Source organism: Ranitomeya imitator, chromosome 5 (genome assembly GCF_032444005.1).
Source record: "Ranitomeya imitator isolate aRanImi1 chromosome 5, aRanImi1.pri, whole genome shotgun sequence".
In the NCBI taxonomy this organism is placed as follows: Eukaryota; Metazoa; Chordata; class Amphibia; order Anura; family Dendrobatidae; genus Ranitomeya; species Ranitomeya imitator.
The window spans coordinates 47328255-47349450 of record NC_091286.1 but is presented as its reverse complement, the minus strand read 5'-3'; the positions used below and the strand labels follow the sequence as shown (position 1 = coordinate 47349450).

The 21196-nt window shown below is 44.1% G+C and overlaps 1 protein-coding gene across 1 annotated transcript in view; it reads right to left on the bottom strand.

Annotated features, from left to right (window-relative positions):
* The window catches only part of TTC7A (tetratricopeptide repeat domain 7A), a 405643-nt gene that overhangs the window by 377523 nt on the left and 6924 nt on the right, over positions 1 to 21196 (bottom strand). The window contains exon 2 of the mRNA XM_069768639.1: positions 63 to 226. Coding sequence (XP_069624740.1) covers positions 63 to 226 — 164 coding nt within the window. The remainder of the gene's footprint in view (positions 1 to 62; positions 227 to 21196) is intronic.

Below are 21196 nucleotides of genomic sequence, written 5' to 3'. Positions count from 1 at the left end.
CATGCACGACGCTCACTAGTAAAAATCACAGCCGGAGGGGGATTACTGTATATCATACTTACTGGTAATTTGCCTCTGTTTAGTATGCCTGTTAGATACTTCTTGGCTTGATGCAGTTTTGGCTCCTTGCTTTCCATTAATGGAATGGAGAATTTGAGTTTGGCAACGTTCTCCCTTAAAGAGAGCTCCAGCAGAGCCTCAGCGAGCAGCAGGTTCGCAAAGTCATCTGTAATGCAAGGGTTAAAGCAGATGTCACAACGGACTGGATTCCCATATAAAGAAGGATGTGATCCCAGGACTGTATGACCACAATGACTACACACAATGCAAAAGACAGTAAAGTAAAAAGGCGCTTTATTCTGTTAGTCTGGAACTTCCTCTTAACGAGCCGTCATACTGCCGACTTACACAAGGTGATTTACGAAAAATAAGGTAATCTCACAATTTTCCAAATCAGCAGCGCATCAATTTCTACTGCAGGACTTCACTGCAGACTCGACTCTTTGCTAATCTGCAGCACAGGTCAATTTCTGCTGCGGATTTTCCAAACGATGCTACAGAAATATGCAGTGGATTTTACACCTGCGGATACTCACGTGCACATTCCTACAATCACAGGTTTTTAAGAAGTTTTTAAAAGTGGTGGAAAAAAAGGTGTCTGACACTTTTTTTGAAGTGGAACCTGCTGCAATCAGTTCCCAACAAAGCACTGTCCAATTAAAAGGTTGCAAAAACACATCAGGAAAAGAAAAAAAAAATCACCAAAAAGCAGACTTACCGTAAATGCCCTAGGCGTGATCAGAGCACTTTACATACCTCTGCCTCCCTGGCTGTTATCACCACACAATACCATCTTACTCTACTTATAAGTTATATATCTATATATATAAAAGCGTTATTCCAATATAATAAAAAAAAAATCAAACAAATGTGTATATGCACACACACAATTATGCACACACACACAATTAATATTTGATTGAGATACACAACTACACAATAAAAATAAAATTAAAAAGTTAATCGTAAAAACAAGGAACAATTAAATCAAAGGGAGGCCGAGGAGAGACACAAAGTAATGAAAATAAGGTTACAATACAAAAGGGGCATCCACCAGATACCAGATGGCAGATTACTACCAATGAGTAATGATAACAGGTATGTAAAGGACTATATATATATATATGTATATATATATATATATATATATATATATATATATATATATACATATATATATATATACAGTGGGGCAAAAAAGTATTTAGTCAGTCAGCAATAGTGCAAGTTCCACCACTTAGAAAGATGAGAGGCGTCTGTAATTTACATCATAGGTAGACCTCAACTATGGGAGACAAACTGAGAAAAAAAAATCCAGAAAATCACATTGTCTGTTTTTTTAACATTTTATTTGCATATTATGGTGGAAAATAAGTATTTGGTCAAAAACAAAATTTCATCTCAATACTTTGTAATATATCCTTTGTTGGCAATGACAGAGGTCAAACGTTTTCTGTAAGTCTTCACAAGGTTGCCACACACTGTTGTTGGTATGTTGGCCCATTCCTCCATGCAGATCTCCTCTAGAGCAGTGATGTTTTTGGCTTTTCGCTTGGCAACACGGACTTTCAACTCCCTCCAAAGGTTTTCTATAGGGTTGAGATCTGGAGACTGCCTAGGCCACTCCAGGACCTTGAAATGCTTCTTACAAAGCCACTCCTTCGTTGCCCTGGCAGTGTGCTTTGAATCATTGTCATGTTGAAAGACCCAGCCACGTTTCATCTTCAATGCCCTTGCTGATGGAAGGAGGTTTGCACTCAAAATCTCACGATACATGGCCCCATTCATTCTTTCATGTACCCGGATCAGTCGTCCTGGCCCCTTTGCAGAGAAACAGCCCCAAAGCATGATGTTTCCACCACCATGCTTTACAGTAGGTATGGTGTTTGATGGATGCAACTCAGTATTCTTTTTCCTCCAAACACGACAAGTTGTGTTTCTACCAAACAGTTCCAGTTTGGTTTCATCAGACCATAGGACATTCTCCCAAAACTCCTCTGGATCATCCAAATGCTCTCTAGCAAACTTCAGACGGGCCCGGACATGTACTGGCTTAAGCAGTGGGACACGTCTGGCACTGCAGGATCTGAGTCCATGGTGGCGTAGTGTGTTACTTATGGTAGGCCTTGTTACATTGGTCCCAGCTATCTGCAGTTCATTCACTAGGTCCCCCCGCGTGGTTCTGGGATTTTTGCTCACCGTTCTTGTGATCATTCTGACCCCACAGGGTGGGATTTTGCGTGGAGCCCCAGATCGAGGGAGATTATCAGTGGTCTTGTATGTCTTCCATTTTCTAATTATTGCTCCCACTGTTGATTTCTTCACTCCAAGCTGGTTGGCTATTGCAGATTCAGTCTTCCCAGCCTGGTGCAGGGCTACAATTTTGTTTCTGGTGTCCTTTGACAGCTCTTTGGTCTTCACCATAGTGGAGTTTGGAGTCAGACTGTTTGAGGGTGTGCACAGGTGTCTTTTTATACTGATAACAAGTTTAAACAGGTGCCATTACTACAGGTAATGAGTGGAGGAAAGAGGAGACTCTTAAAGAAGAAGTTACAGGTCTGTGAGAGCCAGAAATCTTGATTGTTTGTTTCTGACCAAATACTTATTTTCCACCATAATATGCAAAAAAAATGATAAAAAAACAGACAATGTGATTTTCTGGATTTTTTTTCTCAGTTTGTCTCCCATAGTTGAGGTCTACCTATGATGTAAATTACAGACGCCTCTCATCTTTTTAAGTGGTGGAACTTGCACTATTGCTGACTGACTAAATACTTTTTTGCCCCACTGTATATATATATATATATATATATATATATATATATATATATATATATATATATATATATATGTGTGTGTGTATATCCACAACATTAATTACAATGTAATTCTGTGAGTTAAATAAATATACAGATATTTTGTGGTGCAATGTAATGCACAAAAGAAAAAAACAGTAAAGAAAAAATAAAGATATATTATAATCAGACATACCCCCCCCAAAAAATGATAATAGACTGTCACCACATCAGCCTCCACCTCAAACCCCCTCCTCTACTTTCCTGACTACACAGCCAGTGAGCGGTCAGGTCGAATACGGCATTAGCTCTTTGTTTTTTCTTTTTATCAGAGGAATTTATGAATGATTCTCTTTGGTAAGATTCTGGCATTGTGAAATACAGTTCTCTCTGCTGCAATACAGTGGCAGATAACAGAAATCTGTGGTTTAGCGTCTGGAAATTTCACACTAAAAACTATTAAAAAGCTAAATTTTCATTTAAAGGGGATGGCCACTATAGCTTTACTTTAACCTGTAATACTTGCTGTACATATTAGTAAGTGCCACAAAATCTTGTCCCCCAACACAAAAGCGGAAAACCACGGCTCCTTCACACTGGTCCAGGTGCTGTAGATCAGCTCCTAAAATGAATGGATGGTCTGCAGTCCCGGTAAGCCACAAAGCAGGGTAATATATATATATATATATATATATATATATATATATATATATATATATATATATATATATATATATATATATATATATATACATATACACACTGCTCAAAAAAAATAAAGAGAATATTAAAATCCCACATCCTAGATGGCACTGAATGAAATATCCCACTTGTAAATCTTTATGCATTGCATTTTGGAATGTGTTGAGAAAGATAAAACCTAAAAATTATCAACGTAAATCACAACTAATATCCCACGGTGGTCTGGAGTTAGAATGATGCTCAAAATCAAAGTAGAAAATAAAGTTACAGGCTTATCCAACTTCAGTGGAAATGCCTCAAGACAAGGAAATGATGCTCAGTATTGTGTGTGTCCTCCACGTGCCTGTATGATCTCCCTACAACGCCTGGGCATGCTCCTGATGAGGCGGCGGATGGTCTACTGAGGGATCTCCTCCCAGACCTGGACTAAAGCTTTCGCCAACTCCTGGACAGTCTGTGGTGCAACGTGACGTTCGTGGAGGGTGCGAGACATAATGACCCAGATGTGCTCAATCGGATTCAGGTCTGTGGAATGGGCGGGCCAGTCCATAGCTTCAATGCCTTCATCTTGCAGGAACTGCTGATACACTCCAGCCACATAAGGTCTGGCATTCTCCTGCATTAGGAGGAACCCAGGGCCAATCGCACCAGCATATGGTCTCACAAGAGGTCTGAGGATCTCATCTTGGCACCTAATGGCAGTCAGGCTACCTCTGGAGAGCACATGGAGGGCTGTGCAGCCCTCCAAAGAAATGCCACCCCACACCATTACTGACCGACTGCCAAACCGCTCATGTGAAGGATGTTGCAGGCAGCAGATCGCTCTCCACGACGTCTCCAGACTCTGTCACGTCTGTCACATGTGCTCAGTATGAACCTGCTTTCATCTATGAAGAGCACAGGGCACCAGTGGCGAATTTGCCAATCCTGGTGTTCTGTGGCAAATGCCAAGCGTCCTGCACGGTGTTGGGCTGTGAGTACAACCCCCATCTGTCGGGCACTCAGACCATCCTCATGGAGTCAGTTTCTAGCCGTTTGTGCAGACACATGCACATTTGTGGCCTGCTGGAGGTAATTTTGCAGGGCCCTGGCTGTGCTCCTCCTGTTCCTCCTGCACAAAGGCGGAGGTAGCAGTCCTGTTGCTGGGTTGTTGCCCTCCTACGGCCCCCTCCACGTCTACGGGTGTACTGACCTGTATCCTGGTAGCACCTCCAGCCTCTTGACACTACGCTGTCAGACACAGCAAACCTTCTTCTTCTTGCCACAGCTCGCATTGATATGCCATCCTGGATGAGCTGCACTACCTGAGCCACTTGTGTGGGTTGTAGAGTCCGTCTCATGCTACCACAAGTGTGAAAGCACAACCAACATTCAAAAGTGACCAAAACATCAGCCAGAAAGCATTGGTACTGAGATGTGGTCTGTGGTCCCCACCTGCAGAACCACTCCTTTATTGAGGGTGTCTTGATAACTGCCAATAATTTCCATCTGTTTTCTATTCCATTTGCATAACAGCATGTGAAATTGATTGTCAATCAGCGTTGCTTCCTAAGTGGACAGTTTGATTTCACAGAAGTTTGATTTATTGATTTACTTGGGAGTTAGATTCTATTGTTTAAGTGGTCTCTTTATTTTTGTGAGCAGTGTATGTGTGTATATATATATACAGTGGGGCAAAAAAGTATTTAGTCAGTAAGCAATAGTGCAAGTTCCACCACTTAAAAAGATGAGAGGCGTCTGTAATTTACATCATAGGTAGACCTCAACTATGGGAGACAAACTGAGAAAAAAAAATCCAGAAAATCACATTGTCTGTTTTTTTATCATTTTATTTGCATATTATGGTGGAAAATAAGTATTTGGTCAGAAACAAACAATCAAGATTTCTGGCTCTCACAGACCTGTAACTTCTTCTTTAAGAGTCTCCTCTTTCCTCCACTCATTACCTGTAGTAATGGCACCTGTTTAAACTTGTTATCAGTATAAAAAGACACCTGTGCACACCCTCAAACAGTCTGACTCCAAACTCCACTATGGTGAAAACCAAAGAGCTGTCAAAGGACACCAGAAACAAAATTGTAGCCCTGCACCAGGCTGGGAAGACTGAATCTGCAATAGCCAACCAGCTTGGAGTGAAGAAATCAACAGTGGAAGCAATAATTAGAAAATGGAAGACATACAAGACCACTGATAATCTCCCTCGATCTGGCGCTCCACGCAAAATCCCACCCCGTGGGGTCAGAATGATCACAAGAACGGTGAGCAAAAATCCCAGAACCACGTGGGGGGACCTACTGAATGAACTGCAGAGAGCTGGGACCAATGTAACAAGGCCTACCATAAGTAACACACTACGCCACCATGGACTCAGATCCTGCAGTGCCAGACGTGTCCCACTGCTTAAGCCAGTACATGTCCGGGTCCGTCTGAAGTTTGCTAGAGAGCATTTGGATGATCCAGAGGAGTTTTGGGAGATTGTCCTATGGTCTGATGAAACCAAACTGGAACTGTTTGGTAGAAACACAACTTGTCGTGTTTGGAGGAAAAAGAATACTGAGTTGCATCCATCAAACACCATACCTACTGTAAAGCATGGTGGTGGAAACACCATGCTTTGGGGCTGTTTCTCTGCAAAGGGGCCAGGATGACTGATCCGGGTACATGAAAGAATGAATGGGGCCATGTATCGTGAGATTTTGAGTGCAAACCTCCTTCCATCAGCAAGGGCATTGAAGATGAAACGTGGCTGGGTCTTTCAACATGACAATAATCCAAAGCACACCGCCAGGGCAATGAAGGAGTGGCTTCGTAAGAAGCATTTCAAGGTCCTGGAGTGGCCTAGCCAGTCTCCAGATCTCAACCCTATAGAAAACCTTTGGAGGGAGTTGAAAGTCCGTGTTGCCAAGCGAAAAGCCAAAAACATCACTGCTCTAGAGGAGATCTGCATGGAGGAATGGGCCAACATACCAACAACAGTGTGTGGCAACCTTGTGAAGACTTACAGTAAACGTTTGACCTCTGTCATTGCCAACAAAGGATATATTACAAAGTATTGAGATGAAATTTTGTTTCTGACCAAATACTTATTTTCCACCATAATATGCAAATAAAATGATAAAAAAACAGACAATGTGATTTTCTGGATTTTTTTTTCTCAGTTTGTCTCCCATAGTTGAGGTCTACCTATGATGTAAATTACAGACGCCTCTCATCTTTTTAAGTGGTGGAACTTGCACTATTGCTGACTGACTAAATACTTTTTTGCCCCACTGTATATATATACGGTACATACAGGATTATTACATTTCCAGGTTTCAGTAGCTTTTTTAGGGTTTTTCAGGTTGTCTGTAGCTGGCTTTGTAGATATAGCCTGTATGATCACACATTGTGTTTGTAGAAAGCGGATATTCATTTATCGAAAATAAGTTGTCATGAAGATCAAGTGATTGAAGAGGGTTTGGATTTTGTCTTCAGACCCAGTGATGAGTTGTGATCACTGGCCATATATACAAGAATGGAGGCATATATACTAGGATGAAGGGCATATACCAGGATGAGGGAGCATATACCAGGATGGTGGAGCATATACCAGGATACGGGACATATACCAGGATGGGGGATCTTATACCAGGATGGCGGAGCATATACCAGAATGGCGGAGCATATACCAGGATACGGGACATATACCAGGATGAGGGAGCATATACCAGGATGGCGGAGCATATACCAGGATGAGGGAGCATATACCAGGATGAGGGAGCATATACCAGGATGGTGGAGCATATACCAGGATGGTGGAGCATATACCAAGATAGGGAAACATATATCAGGATGAGGGAGCATATGTCAGGATAGGGGACATACACCAGGATGGGGGAACATATATCAGGATGGGGGAGCATAAACCAGAATGGTGGAGCATATACCAGGATAGGGGACATATACCAGGATGAGGGAGCATATACCAGGATGGCGGAGCATACATATACCAGGATGCGGGAAATATACCAGGATGAGGGAGCATATACCAGGATGGGGGATCATATACCAGGATGAGGGAGCATATACCAGGATGAGGGAGAATATACCAGGATGAGGGAGCATATACCAGGATGAGGGAGCATATACCAGGATGAGGGAGAATATACCAGGATGAGGGAGCATATACCAGGATGAGGGAGCATATACCAGGATGAGGGAGCATATACCAGGATGAGGGAGAATATACCAGGATGAGGGAGCATATACCAGGATGAGGGAGCATATACCAGGATGAGGGAGAATATACCAGGATGAGGGAGAATATACCAGGATGAGGGAGCATATACCAGGATGAGGGAGAATATACCAGGATGAGGGAGCATATACCGGGATGAGGGAGCATATACCGGGATGAGGGAGCATATACCAGGATGGGTGGCATATACGAGGATGGGGGATCATATTCCTGGATGGGGGAGCATATACCAGAATGAGGGGCATATTCCTTTATATATGAAGTCTGGTATCACTGCTCCTGACTGTGGTTGCTCTCTGCTGCCCTGCCTGCTCTCTGCTGCCCTGCTTGCTCTCTGTTGCTCCGGCCTGCTCTGTTGCCCCCACTTGCTCTCTGCTACCTCGTCTGCTCTCTGTTGCTCCGGCCTGCTCTTTGTGGCTCCAGCCTGCTCTCTGTTGCTCCAGCATGCTCTCTGCTACCCTGTCTGCTCACTGTTGCTCCCGCCTGCTCTGTTGCTCCCGCCTGCTCTGTTGCTCATTCCTGCTCTCTGCTTCCCCCGCCTGCTCTCTGCTTCCCCCGCCTGCTCTCTGCTGTTCCCGCCTGCTCTCTGCGGCCCTGTCTGCTCTCTGTTGCTCCCGCCTGCTCTCTACTAACCCGCCTGCTCTCTGTTGATCCCGCCTGCTCTCTGCTGCGCCACCTGCTCTCTGTTACTCCCGCCTGCTCTCTGCTGCCCTGTCTGCTCTCTGTTGCTCCCACCTGCTCTCTGCTGCCCCGCCTGCTCTATTGCTCCCGTCCGCTTTGTTGCTCCCGCCTCCTCTCTTCTGCCCCGCCTGCTCTCTGCTGCCCCCGCCTGCTCTCTGTTGCTCCCGCCTGCTCTCTGTTGCTCCCGCCTGCTCTCTGTTGCTCCCGCCTGCTCTCTGTTGCTCCCGCCTGCTCTCTGTTGCTCCGGCCTGCTCTGTTGCCCCCACTTGCTCTCTGCTACCTCGTCTGCTCTCTGTTGCTCCGGCCTGCTCTTTGTGGCTCCAGCCTGCTCTCTGTTGCTCCAGCATGCTCTCTGCTACCCTGTCTGCTCACTGTTGCTCCCGCCTGCTCTGTTGCTCCCGCCTGCTCTGTTGCTCATTCCTGCTCTCTGCTTCCCCCGCCTGCTCTCTGCTTCCCCCGCCTGCTCTCTGCTGTTCCCGCCTGCTCTCTGCGGCCCTGTCTGCTCTCTGTTGCTCCCGCCTGCTCTCTACTAACCCGCCTGCTCTCTGTTGATCCCGCCTGCTCTCTGCTGCGCCACCTGCTCTCTGTTACTCCCGCCTGCTCTCTGCTGCCCTGTCTGCTCTCTGTTGCTCCCACCTGCTCTCTGCTGCCCCGCCTGCTCTATTGCTCCCGTCCGCTTTGTTGCTCCCGCCTCCTCTCTTCTGCCCCGCCTGCTCTCTGCTGCCCCCGCCTGCTCTCTGTTGCTCCCGCCTGCTCTCTGTTGCTCCCGCCTGCTCTCTGTTGCTCCCGCCTGCTCTCTGTTGCTCCCGCCTGCTCTCTGTTGCTCCCGCCTGCTCTCTGTTGCTCCCGCCTGCTCTCTATTGCTCCCACCTGCTCTCTGCTGCCCCCACCTTCTCTCTGCTGCCCCACCTGCTCTGTTCATGAGTTGTTTTCTCCAAACTAAGACCTCAGTATTCAGGTTAAATTGCCGTGCTGGCACTTACTTTGTGATAAATAAGTGGGTTTTGGGTTGCAGTTTGGGCCCTCGGTCTCCAAAAGGTTCGCCATCACTGGTCTAAAGGGTTGATTCCTTCATTGTGTAATGGTCATGTATTGACACAGAAAAGGGCAAAATTCAGAAACTGTCTAAAAGAAAAGTGATCTTTATTGCCCATAGCAACAAATCACAGCACATCTTTCATTTTTCAAAACCAGGATACAAAATGAAAGCTGTGCAGTGATTGGTTGTAATGGACAACAAAGATTATTTTGCTTTTAGACACTATCAAGAATTTTCCCCTGTGCTTCTAAACGGGTCTTCTACCGAAAAGATCCTTCTCGAGCAGCAGATTTGTAAACGTACCTTCACACATAACGATATTGTTAACGATATCGTTGCTTTTTGTGACGTAGCAACGATATCGTTAATAAAATCGTTATATGTGACAGCGACCAACGATCAGGCCCCTGCTGGGAGATCGTTGGTCGCTGAAGAAAGTCCAGGACTTTATTTCGTCGCTGGATCTCCCGTGGACATCGCTGGATCGGCGTGTGTGACACCGATCCAGCGATGTCTTCACTGGTAACCAGGGTAAACATCGGGTAACTAAGCGCAGGGCCGCGCTTAGTAACCCGATGTTTACCCTGGTTACCATCCTAAAAGTAAAAAAAAAAAACAGTACATACTTACCTACAGCCGTCTGTCCTCCAGCGCTGTGCTCTGCACTCCTCCTGTTCTGGCTGTGAGCGTCGGTCAGCCGGAAAGCAAAGCGGTGACGTCACCGCTCTGCTTTCCAGCCGCTGCGCTCACAGCCAGTGCAGGAGGAGTGCAGAGCACAGCGCTGGAGGACAGACGGCTGTAGGTAAGTATGTACTGTTGGATGGTAACCAGGGTAAACATCGGGTTACTAAGCGCGGCCCTGCGCTTAGTTTTCCCGATGTTTACCCTGGTTACCGGCATCGTTAGTCGCTGGAGAGCTGTCTGTGTGACAGCTCTACAGCGACCAAACAGCGACGCTGCAGCAATCCGGATCGTTGTCGGTATCGCTGCAGCGTCGCTTAATGTGAAGGGGCCTTTACAGAAAAGTCTGCAACTAAAAAAATCCTTTTCAAATATCTGAATTTCAAAATCTGCAGCTCGTTCAATATTGAATTGATGAGAATATCTTCCTGACCATGTGATTAGGGCATAAAATACCACATCCCATTCTGAAATAATGTTCATGTGCCCAAACTCTATGGAGGGGTATGAGAAGGGGTTGTCCAAATAGTGAGCACCTTCTATAAGGCTGTGTGCACATGTCGCGTTTTTGCCACGCGGAACTGTCACAAAACCTGTAGGGAATCCTGCTGCCAGCAAAGTGAATGAGAATCCTGCTTATCTTTGACTTGCACATTTGATGCAAAAAATAATTAGCCGCATGTCAATTCTTTCAGACCCGTGAATAGATATAGATATACTGTAGATAGATAGACAGATATAGAATTGCACAACCAGCCATCCTATTGTAAAATGCAAATGTGGATCTTACTGGACAGTTTTTTTATGATTAAATAAATGAAAAAATGATGTTGGGTCCACATTTTTTGTAACCAGCAAAAATAAAGCAGACAGCTGATATCAGGCACCGGTTATTAGTCCCTTCCCAGCCTAAAAATACCAGCTCGCAGCAGCCATAAAGGTGGAGCATCATATGAGATGTTCCTATTCTGGCGCTTCGCCTTGACTCTCCCCAATTGCCTGGTGCAGTGGTAATTGAGGTAATGGGGCTTGGGATTGATGTTACCTGGGAATTGTCCAAAAAACAAAGGTAACATTGCAGTCCACCAAATCTGATGTAGTCAACAAATGTGTGATTTGGATAATTGGCCAGATTCTGGTGTGACTCTGGCCTTAGGCCGGGATCACACATGCGAGAAATACGTCCGAGTCTCGCATGGTAATACTATTATTATTATTATTATTTATTTATATAGCACCATTGATTCCATGGTGCTGTACATGAGAAGGGGTTACATACAAGTTACAAATATCACATACAGTAAACAAACTAACAATGACAGACTGATACAGAGGGGCGAGGACCCTGCCCTTGCGGGCTTACATTCTACAGGATTATGGGGAAGGAGACAGTAGGTTGAGGGTTGCAGGAGCTCCGGTGTTGGTGAGGCGGTAGCTCCGGTGTTGGTGAGGCGGTAGCTCCGGTGTTGGTGAGGCGGTAGCTCCGGTGTTGGTGAGGCGGTAGCTTCGTTGGTGATGAGGCAGCAGCAGTGTCAGTGCAGGCTGTAGGCTTTCCTGAAGAGATGAGATTTCAGGTTCCGTCTGAAGGATCCGACTGTGGTTGATAGTCGGACGTGTTGGGGCAGAGAGTTCCAGAGGATTGCCGCCGTCACTCAGGAGCGGAGCGTCGGCCGCTGATCCAAGATCAGAAAATAGGCAGGCCATTGAGAGCTGCATCTTTCTGTATGATCAGAATAATAGTCTGCCATTAGATGTTAGTAATGAACCTCAGTCAATAGCACCGTCTAAGGCCAAACTGCCGAATCTGACTCCTCAATTTCCCTGACTTGCAACTCCACGACTCCAACTCCACAGCACTGGTCACTACTGAGCCTGTACATAAAGTGCAGCACAGATTCATCTCACCTGACCCCACAGCAATGGTCACTGCTGAGCCTGTACATAAAGTGCAGCACAGATTCATCTCATCTACAACCCCACAGCACTGGTCACTACTGAGCATGTGCATAAAGTGCAGCACAGATTCATCTAATCTACGACCCCATAGCACTGGTCACTACTGAGCATGTGCATAAAGTGCAGCTCAGATTCATCTCATCTACAACCCCACAGAAGTGGTCACTACTGAGCATGTACATAAAGTGCAGCACAGATTCATCTCATCTACATCCCCACAGCACTGGTCACTACTGAGCATGTACATAAAGTGCAGCACAGATTCATCTCATCTACAGCCCCACAGCACTGGTCACTACTGAGCATGTGCATAAAGTGCAGCTCAGATTCATCTCATCTACAACCCCACAGCACTGGTCACTACTGAGCCTGTACATAACGAGCAGCACAGATTCATCTCATCTACAACCCCGTAGCACTGGTCACTACTGAGCATGTACATAAAGTGCAGCACAGATTCATCTCATCTACAACCCCACAGCACTGGTCACTACTGAGCATGTGCATAAAGAGCAGCACAGATTCATCTCATCTACAACCCCACAGCACTGGTCACTACTGAGCCTGTACATAAAGTGCAGCACAGATTAATCTTAACTAAGAGCTGAGATCTTTGGATCAGGAACAGAACAGACATCTATAGGACATTTAATAACTTTCCCAAATTCTTATGAAAAACATTTACAGCACATCCTGCATTGTACTACTATTCCCAATGTAATATATATTTTAGAAATCGGGAGTCGGTCCATTTTATACAAACTCCCCCAAAATTGACTCAGACTTCACGACTGACTATACAGCCCTGCACGCCACCTCTTTTGCATTTATCACCCACTCCTGATTTTGGCTTACAAACACTTATGTAAAATACTGACCAAATACTGAACGTGTGAATGTGGCCTAACTCTTCCCATTCATGGACACTTTTAGCTCTATCCTACTACTGTAGTATTAGAATAATATACGTTGTACCCCAAATCACTGAAATTTACCATCTGTCTTATGCACAACTCAATGACCACAAAAGAACAGAGTGACAGGCCCTCTCAGCACCCTGACCTGGTGAAATAAGAGTAAAGAAGGGCAGGGCTTTTCCGAGTAATTCTGCACACTGATCGCGGCTCAGGTAAATATCCAAAGTTCACTCCACCTAGTCACCGTTTCTATTGTAGGTATTGGATCGAGGGTGGACTATGTCAGATGGCGTCACAGTGCACACGCTGCAAAATCACACACAAAAATCCCCTTTCATTGGTCTCCAAAAAGGATTTCTGAAGGAAAAGCAAACTTCTTGTCACAAAATATGGTGTGATGATTTCCCATGAGTGCTCGGCCATTAATCAGGCGTTCACAGCCTCATGTATTCATCCATCAGACTGGTATTTCTGCCTTCCCAGTATGTTTCCAGTCTACCCACAGATTCTAATGTAAAACATGAGAACGCAGCCCCAGTCTGCTTATTCCTTGCCCACGAAAAAAAAATAATGTGGCTAAAGAAGAAAAAAAGTGACTCAGCCAAGATGTTTATATGAAGACTGGAAAAACAGACGCTTCTCATGTTTTCCATAGAAATTATAAAAGTTACTGAAACTACAATTCCAAAATTAACTCAGATTTAAAAAAAAAAAATCAAAAAAGCTATTGGAAACCCTTGTTTCCGAGAAAGATGGGCGTCAAGGGCTCCAGGTTTACGTGGGCCTTGGACAACAGCATCTTAGTAAGCCCCTAATCACTTTGGATTTTTCCTCCTCCGTTCACAAGAGCTATAACTTTTTTTAACTATTCGGCTAATAGACTTGTCAGATGGCTTGTTTTTTGCTAAACGAGCTGTAGTTTATACTTTTAATATTTTGGGGTGTATACAAGCTTCCTATCTTCTTTTAGTTCATTTTTTTTCTTGCAAAATTACCAAAAATAGTAGACCTGGCCATCTCATTTTTTTAATCTGGGATAAGCAAGACTAACATCATTTTTTATGAATATACATATATTTAAATAATACAATAAAATAAAAAATGAATAAATATATATATAAATATATATATATATATATTTTTTTTTTTTTTTTTCCAGTTTATTGTATTATTTTAATTAATCCCCTTAGGGAACTTGAACCTGTGATCACTTGATTATGCATACAATACAATACCGCGAAATTGCAGTGCATTGTAAAATTATCAATCTCCTATAATACCGCAAGGCCTCACCACGGATGACATGATAACGCCATTAAAACACTGCAATCATGTCGCAGCAGCTAGACTCAAGTGCCGGCTGTATAACACAATTGGCACCCATGTATTTGCAGCAGAAATTTCTGCCCCATTTCTGAATCTCTTGGCAGGAAAAATCTTTGCAAAAGAACACGACAAAATCACAACGTCTGCACAGACTCTAATGGCACCATAAACTTCTATGGGTCACAGCTGGATACAGGGGTGTAACATGGTAGTGTGCATGGGCCCAGAGGCCTCAAGTACACAGTCGTTTTAAGGATCCAAGTAATATGAAGTCATAATAGGGCAACTAAAGAAGTTAATGCGGCCATGTGTATGCGAGTTATTTTGGACGGATTGCATGCCTGATAGAAGCACTATATGGCGGCACGCCCTATGCATAACACCTTAGGTAAATGTGCCCTTCAGAAGACTGAAGACTCAGAAGAATCAGCTCTCCCAGTAATAGATATAACTAAAAAATAGGTGATGATGATTTCTATTTAACTTTATCTAAGAGTAAACTATCTGCATGTACCGCGTGCCTCTACACGTTACACAGTCACAGCCATACTTATCATTTAGGTGCCCCTAGGCAAAACACTTGAACATCAAGTCCAATGGGTGGGGATCCTGCCGTGTGGGAAAATGTGCCAATAAACTGAAATACTCTTGGCACAGATACCCAGAGCTTTTCAAAATAAGTTCACACTCGAACCATCAATTTCCACCCACTTACATGTACTTTTAGGCTATGTGCGCATGTTAAGCATTTGCTTGCAGAAATTTCTACAGGGTTTCTGCATCTCTTGGCAGCAAAAATGCAAATTTTGTCGCAATTTTTGGTGCGGTTTTGCTGCATTTTTTGCATGCTTTTTTGTACAGCAATGAAGGCTTTTATGAGCTAACTAAAGATATTTAAAAAAAAAGTTTTGTGATATCATTTCTTGGTTCAACACCACCTGCAGTAGCATCAGGATAATGGGATTAGAGTCAGCAGGTGTCATTAACACCAAGCCCTAGGTTTAGTAATGAAAAGGTCAGCCCGACACCCTAATTACTAAGTTGGTAAGTAAACACAAACACACACACAAACCTACACACACATTGTCACCAGCCTATGTAGGAGTGGTAACAGAATGAACCTACATAGGCTGTAACCGAACAGCAACTCTTAATTTAAAGAAAAATTGCTTGGGCTCTCGCATAATTTTCATACCCATCAGTGGGAAAACTGACGACTGAGGGCTGATGTTAATATTCTGGGAAGGAGCCAATAGCCATAAAGGTTTCCAGGCTATTAATATCAGCTCACAGCTATTTGCTTAGCCTTTACTGGCTAGTTTACAGGGGGACCCGAGAAAAAAATTGACATAGGGTCCCCCTATAAAATCTAACCAGCAAAGGCTAGGCATAGCCTAGCTGCGGGCTGATATCAATAGCCTAGGAAAGGGCCATGGATATTGCCCCCCCCCCCCCCCCCCAGGCTAAAAACATCAGCTCTCAGCAGCCTCAGAAAAGGCACAACTATAAGATGGGTGAAGTCTGGCACTTAGCCTCGCTCTTCCCACTTGCCTTGTAGGGGCGGCAAGTGGGGTGATGGTTGGGGGGATAGATGTCACCTTTGTTTTATCAGGTGACATCAAGCCCATAGGTTAGTAATGAAGAGGCATCTATAAGACACCCCCATTACTAACCCAATAGTGATATTATAAAACACACCCAGAATAAAGTCCTTTATTTGAAATAATGACAGTCCTTTATTAAATCTAAATTAAACCATACTCACCAAACGCCTAATCCATTGAAGCCATTGTCTCCTGCAACAAAAATAAAATAATAAACCACAATATTCCTCACCTCTCAAACACAGTCGGCGACACACTGACTGGAGGTAATCGCTCCCGCCGTGTATAGCACTGAGATGCAGTGAGAAAGGTCACCGGAGTTGATCAGTTGCGGTGAAATCCCTTATGGCACCATTGCTGTTTGAGAAAGTTCTCACACAGCAGTGCTGTGATAGCACCAGAGCTAATCAGCTGATGAACTCTGGTGACCTCTCTCACTTAATCTCAGTACTATGATGAACTCTGGTGACCTCTCTCACTTAATCTCAGTACTATACACTGCGGGAGCGATTACCTCCAGTCAGTGTATCGGCGGCGGCCGGGTAGAGAAGTCACATTTCCTGATGTGTTCTACAAGTGAGATCACCGTGGCACACTCTGGATTGTTTGGACTATGGCGGACAGTTGAGTATTTGGTGGTTCATTTTTTTTTAATTTTCTAGGAGACGAGGACATCGGGGATGGGCATTAAGGTGAGTATATGTTGTTTTTGTAGTTTACATTTTTTCTAGGATACGAAGGCATCGGAGATTTGGTGTTAGGTGAGTATAATGTGTTTTTTATTTGAATATGTATGTAATTATTTTACATCTTGTGTTTTTTTTTTTTATTGTGAGCACAGGCGCCGGCTGATGAGAGTCTCCCATCAGCGGCTCCTGACATCATTGTTCTCAGTGACAGCAGAGTTAGCTGATGGGAGGAGTGGTCTCGTCAGCCCTCGTCTGCTGACATGCGGTAAACGTTATACCCGGGGTCACAGTCACAGCAGCGGTCTGACAGACCGTCTTACCGGTGGTAGCGCTACCGCCGATAAGAACCTCTGCGCCGGTGTTTCCCACGTTGTCACACACATGACAGCGTGGGAAACACCATAGGAAGCCAGCAAGAACGCAAACAAAAACTCAGCAAATCCGCAAACATTTTTATACCTGCGGATTTGACTGACTTAATTGAAGTCAATATGTTGAAAACGCTACAAATCCGAACAAAGGATTGACATGCTGCAGAAAAAAAACGCACTGCCAATACTAAAATATTTAGAATTGAGAGTCCTCAGTGGTTGATACCTTTTAATGGCTAACTGAAAAGATGGTAACAAATTGCAAACTTTCAAGACTACTCAGGTCTCTTCATCAGGCCTGATGAAGAGACCTGAGTTGTCTCGAAAGCTTCCAATTTGTTACCATCTTTTCAGTTAGCCATTAAAAGGTATCAACCACTGAGGACTCTCAATTCTAAATATTTTTCTATCTACTGGCTAACATGGTACCAAGATATTTATCTTTCCTGCAAATACTAGAAATTTACTGATTACATGCACAACACTTCAGGATTTTCATTGAATTATCTTGCATAAGGATTCCATAGCGTTTTTTGGCCTATTTCCACATGGAAAATGCATAAAAACTGCATCAAAAACGCACCGTGTGCACACAGCCTTATAGTGCCCATTACATTAAGGCTACATTCACACTAGCGTTAACTGCAATCCATCACAATGCGTCGTTTTGCAGAAAAAACGCATCGTGCAAAAGTGCTTGCAGGATGCGTTTTTTCCCCATAGACTTGTATTGACGACGCATTGCGACGGATTGCCACATGTCGCATCCGTCGTGCGACGGATGAGTCGTGCTTTGGCGGACCGTCGGCACAAAAAACGCTACATGTAACTTTTTTTCTCCTGACGGACCGCTTTTTCCGACCGCGCATGCGCGGACGGAACTCCACCCCCACCTCCCCGCACCTTACAATGGGGCAGCGGATGCGCCGGAGAAATGCATCCGCTGCCTCCGTTGTGCAGTGCGTTAAACGCTAGCGTCGGAATCTCTGCCCGACGCATTGCGACAGGGAGATTCCGACGCTAGTGTGAAAGTAGCCTAAGGAGTTGATCTACTGAAGTCTAAGGTGCAATTAGTCGGGTATGAGCATTCGTAGGATCGATCATTCCCAACAGTGGCCCATCTAAAAACGCCCGCAATCACCTGATGAGTAAAGCTTTGTTGGTCGGGTGATCGAATCTTTTATAATAGCAAAAAAATATTCATTTTCATCAGCCCATCGCCCGTATAGAAAGGGAAAGTGCTGCCGACAGCATGATACTGTATGAGGACAGAACAATCGTATAAGTGAATGTTGTGTTCCCATCAGTGTTCAATGAGCTCTGAATGACCAGTGATAAGGCGGCCATACACATTACATTAAAGGCTTATGCGCAAGTTCTTTAAAGGGGTTTTCTCACATTAAATAAAGTGATCCCAAATGATTGAATGTTCATTAAAAAATACAGAGAACAGAGATAGTACTCAGCCTTCCCCGATCTGGCGCTGGCTCCCTGTCGTCTAATGGTAGAATTATTAATGTTAACATTTATAACTTGTTGCCTTTATTACAAGCCACAGCTGCCATCTATCAGACAATGAGTGCTGCGCTTACAAACTCTTTGCTATAGAGCTTGTATGTGCTGCTCTGAAGTAGGCTGAATCGCTGGATCTGGCCAGCTTCAGCGCCCCTGTGCTCCACCGATGCTGCAGAGGCAAAGCTGTATCTGTTTGCAGTGTCAGAGAGGGCACGGTTCAGGCCAGCGATGTAACTACGTCACTGGTCTGATTTCAATCGTTCAGGAGTGTACCGCCCCTAATATGCAATAAATCAGCAGGAATGGCGACAGTGCGCGCCTGAACTTCAATCATCACAAAAAACCCTGTAAGGTCAGTTGAAAAGCTGCTTTTATTAAATAGTAAGAAATCTAATTTGTATTGGGGTGTCCTAACTTTCTCTTGACGCCAAATGTTGAGTGAAAGAATAACAGGGCTGTGGAAATAGAGCAAGTTTTGTGCAGAATCAGGAGTCGGTGGAAATGCACCAACTGCAGCTTAGAACAAAAATATTATCCATTATTAGTATCGGACAATTAATTAACGAACTGGAAGTTTTAAAGGACTACTACTCAGATCAATCATCACTTAAGATGCAGCGACGACACAAGACGTCAACAGGAGAACAGCTATAGGCCAATCCACAATGAAGTCACTGGACAAGGCCCTCAAATCAAGGAACATTTCACCGACGACGAAGGCAGGGCTTGTACAGCAACGCCTTCGAAATGTGCTGATGGAGAAGGATGCTATCAATGCAATAGATGGCAAAAAGAACAAACAAATCAATTTTGGAACAAATTAAGCCAGACATGTCACTCCAAGCAAGGATCACCAAGCTATGGCTTGCCTACTTTGGACAATTCATAGGAAGAGAGCAATCACTGGAGAAGAACATCATGGCTGGAAGAATAGAAGGAAGAAGTCAAAGAGGAAGACCAGCAATCCGATGACTTGATACTATCAAGATAGCGGCGGAGAAGACCCTGGTGGACCTATCGAGGCTTGCACAAGATCGATCTTTATACAGGTCGTTAATCCATCAAGTCGCCACGGCTCGAGAGTGAGCTGAAGGCCGTTAAAAAAGAAAAAAAGCAGCATCAATCAAGTGACAGCGTCCCTTTAAACTAAGGTAATCCTGTGTAAAGTCTCCCGATAGTAACATTTCCTACACTATATCACTTCAGCCCGGTCACAGGGACACTGTGTGATTTGCCATCCACATCTAGGTCCACATATTAGATGTATGAATACAATCTGGGTGGCTAGGACGAATCATTTCTATGACTATATCTTACTGCCGAACTGGGAAAGTTCATAAAATTTTGGCAAGAGCTAAAAAGAGCCGTTCTACAAAAAATCAGACATTAAAATAAACGTTTGTTCTTACACCATAAAGTAAAGCCACACAAATATATGCAGATTACAACCTGGTCACAAGTGTATTGTGATAACGTCTCCAATTTATTAGTAGGAACCTATAGCCTAAAGAGCTACAGCAACTATTAGGACAGCCCCATTACAATTGCCTTGGTTGGGCAGATCTACGTCTTAGGGGATCCTCTTCTTTAAATATGATCTGACGATGGCTGGTGGTTATAGCACTTGAATCTGTGGGGATCAACTGATCACTGGGGCAAGGTGGGAAGGTGTTGACCTGATATGACAACTCTGCGGGCAATACAGATATGAACGTTGGCCAAATGGTCCCCCGACAATACTGGTATGAAAAAGTGTTTGCCCCTTCCCGATTTCCTGTTCTTTTGCATGTTTGTCACACTTAAATGTTTCAGATCACCAAACAAATGTAAATATTAGACAAAGATAACACAAGTAATCACAAAATGCAGTTTTTAAATGAAGGTCTTTATTATTAAGGGAAAAAGAAATCCAAACCTACAGGGCCCTGTGTAAAAACCTAACAACTGGTTGGGACGCCCTTAGCAGCAACTACTGCAATCAAGCATTTGCAATAACTGGCAATGAGTCTTTTACAATGCTCTGGAGGAATTTTGGCCACTCATCTTTGCAGAATTGTCGTAATACAGCCACATTAGAGGGTTTCCGAGCATGAACCCCCATTTCAAGATCATGCCACAGAATCTCAATTGTATTAAGGTCAGGACTTTGACTAGGCCACTCCAAAGTTTTAATTTCACTGTCCTTAAGCCATTCAGACTTGGACTTGCTGGTGTGTTTTGGATCATTGTCCTGCTGCATAACCCAAGTGTGCTTCAGCTTAAGGTCAAGAACAGACGGCAGACATTCTCCTTCAGGATATTTTGGTAGACAGCAGAATTCATGGTTCCATGAATCTAATTCCCTTGTCTAATATTGAAACTTGTTTGGTGAGGAAATAAGGATGGGGCAAACACTTTTTCACACCACTGTATATGGAAGGGTGTCTTGATTAAGGATCTAACCGTGTCTGGGAAATAAGGATCTGGTTGTTGATTTTCACCAGGCTTATTGTTCTCATTGGAGATAAGCAGCCACCAGTGGGATCTGTCTTCCCCTTTCTCTACTGGTAACACATGCACATTAGGTCAACATCTGACTAAAGTGTAAGTCCATCTTACGACTAGGCATGGGCCACTCACAGGT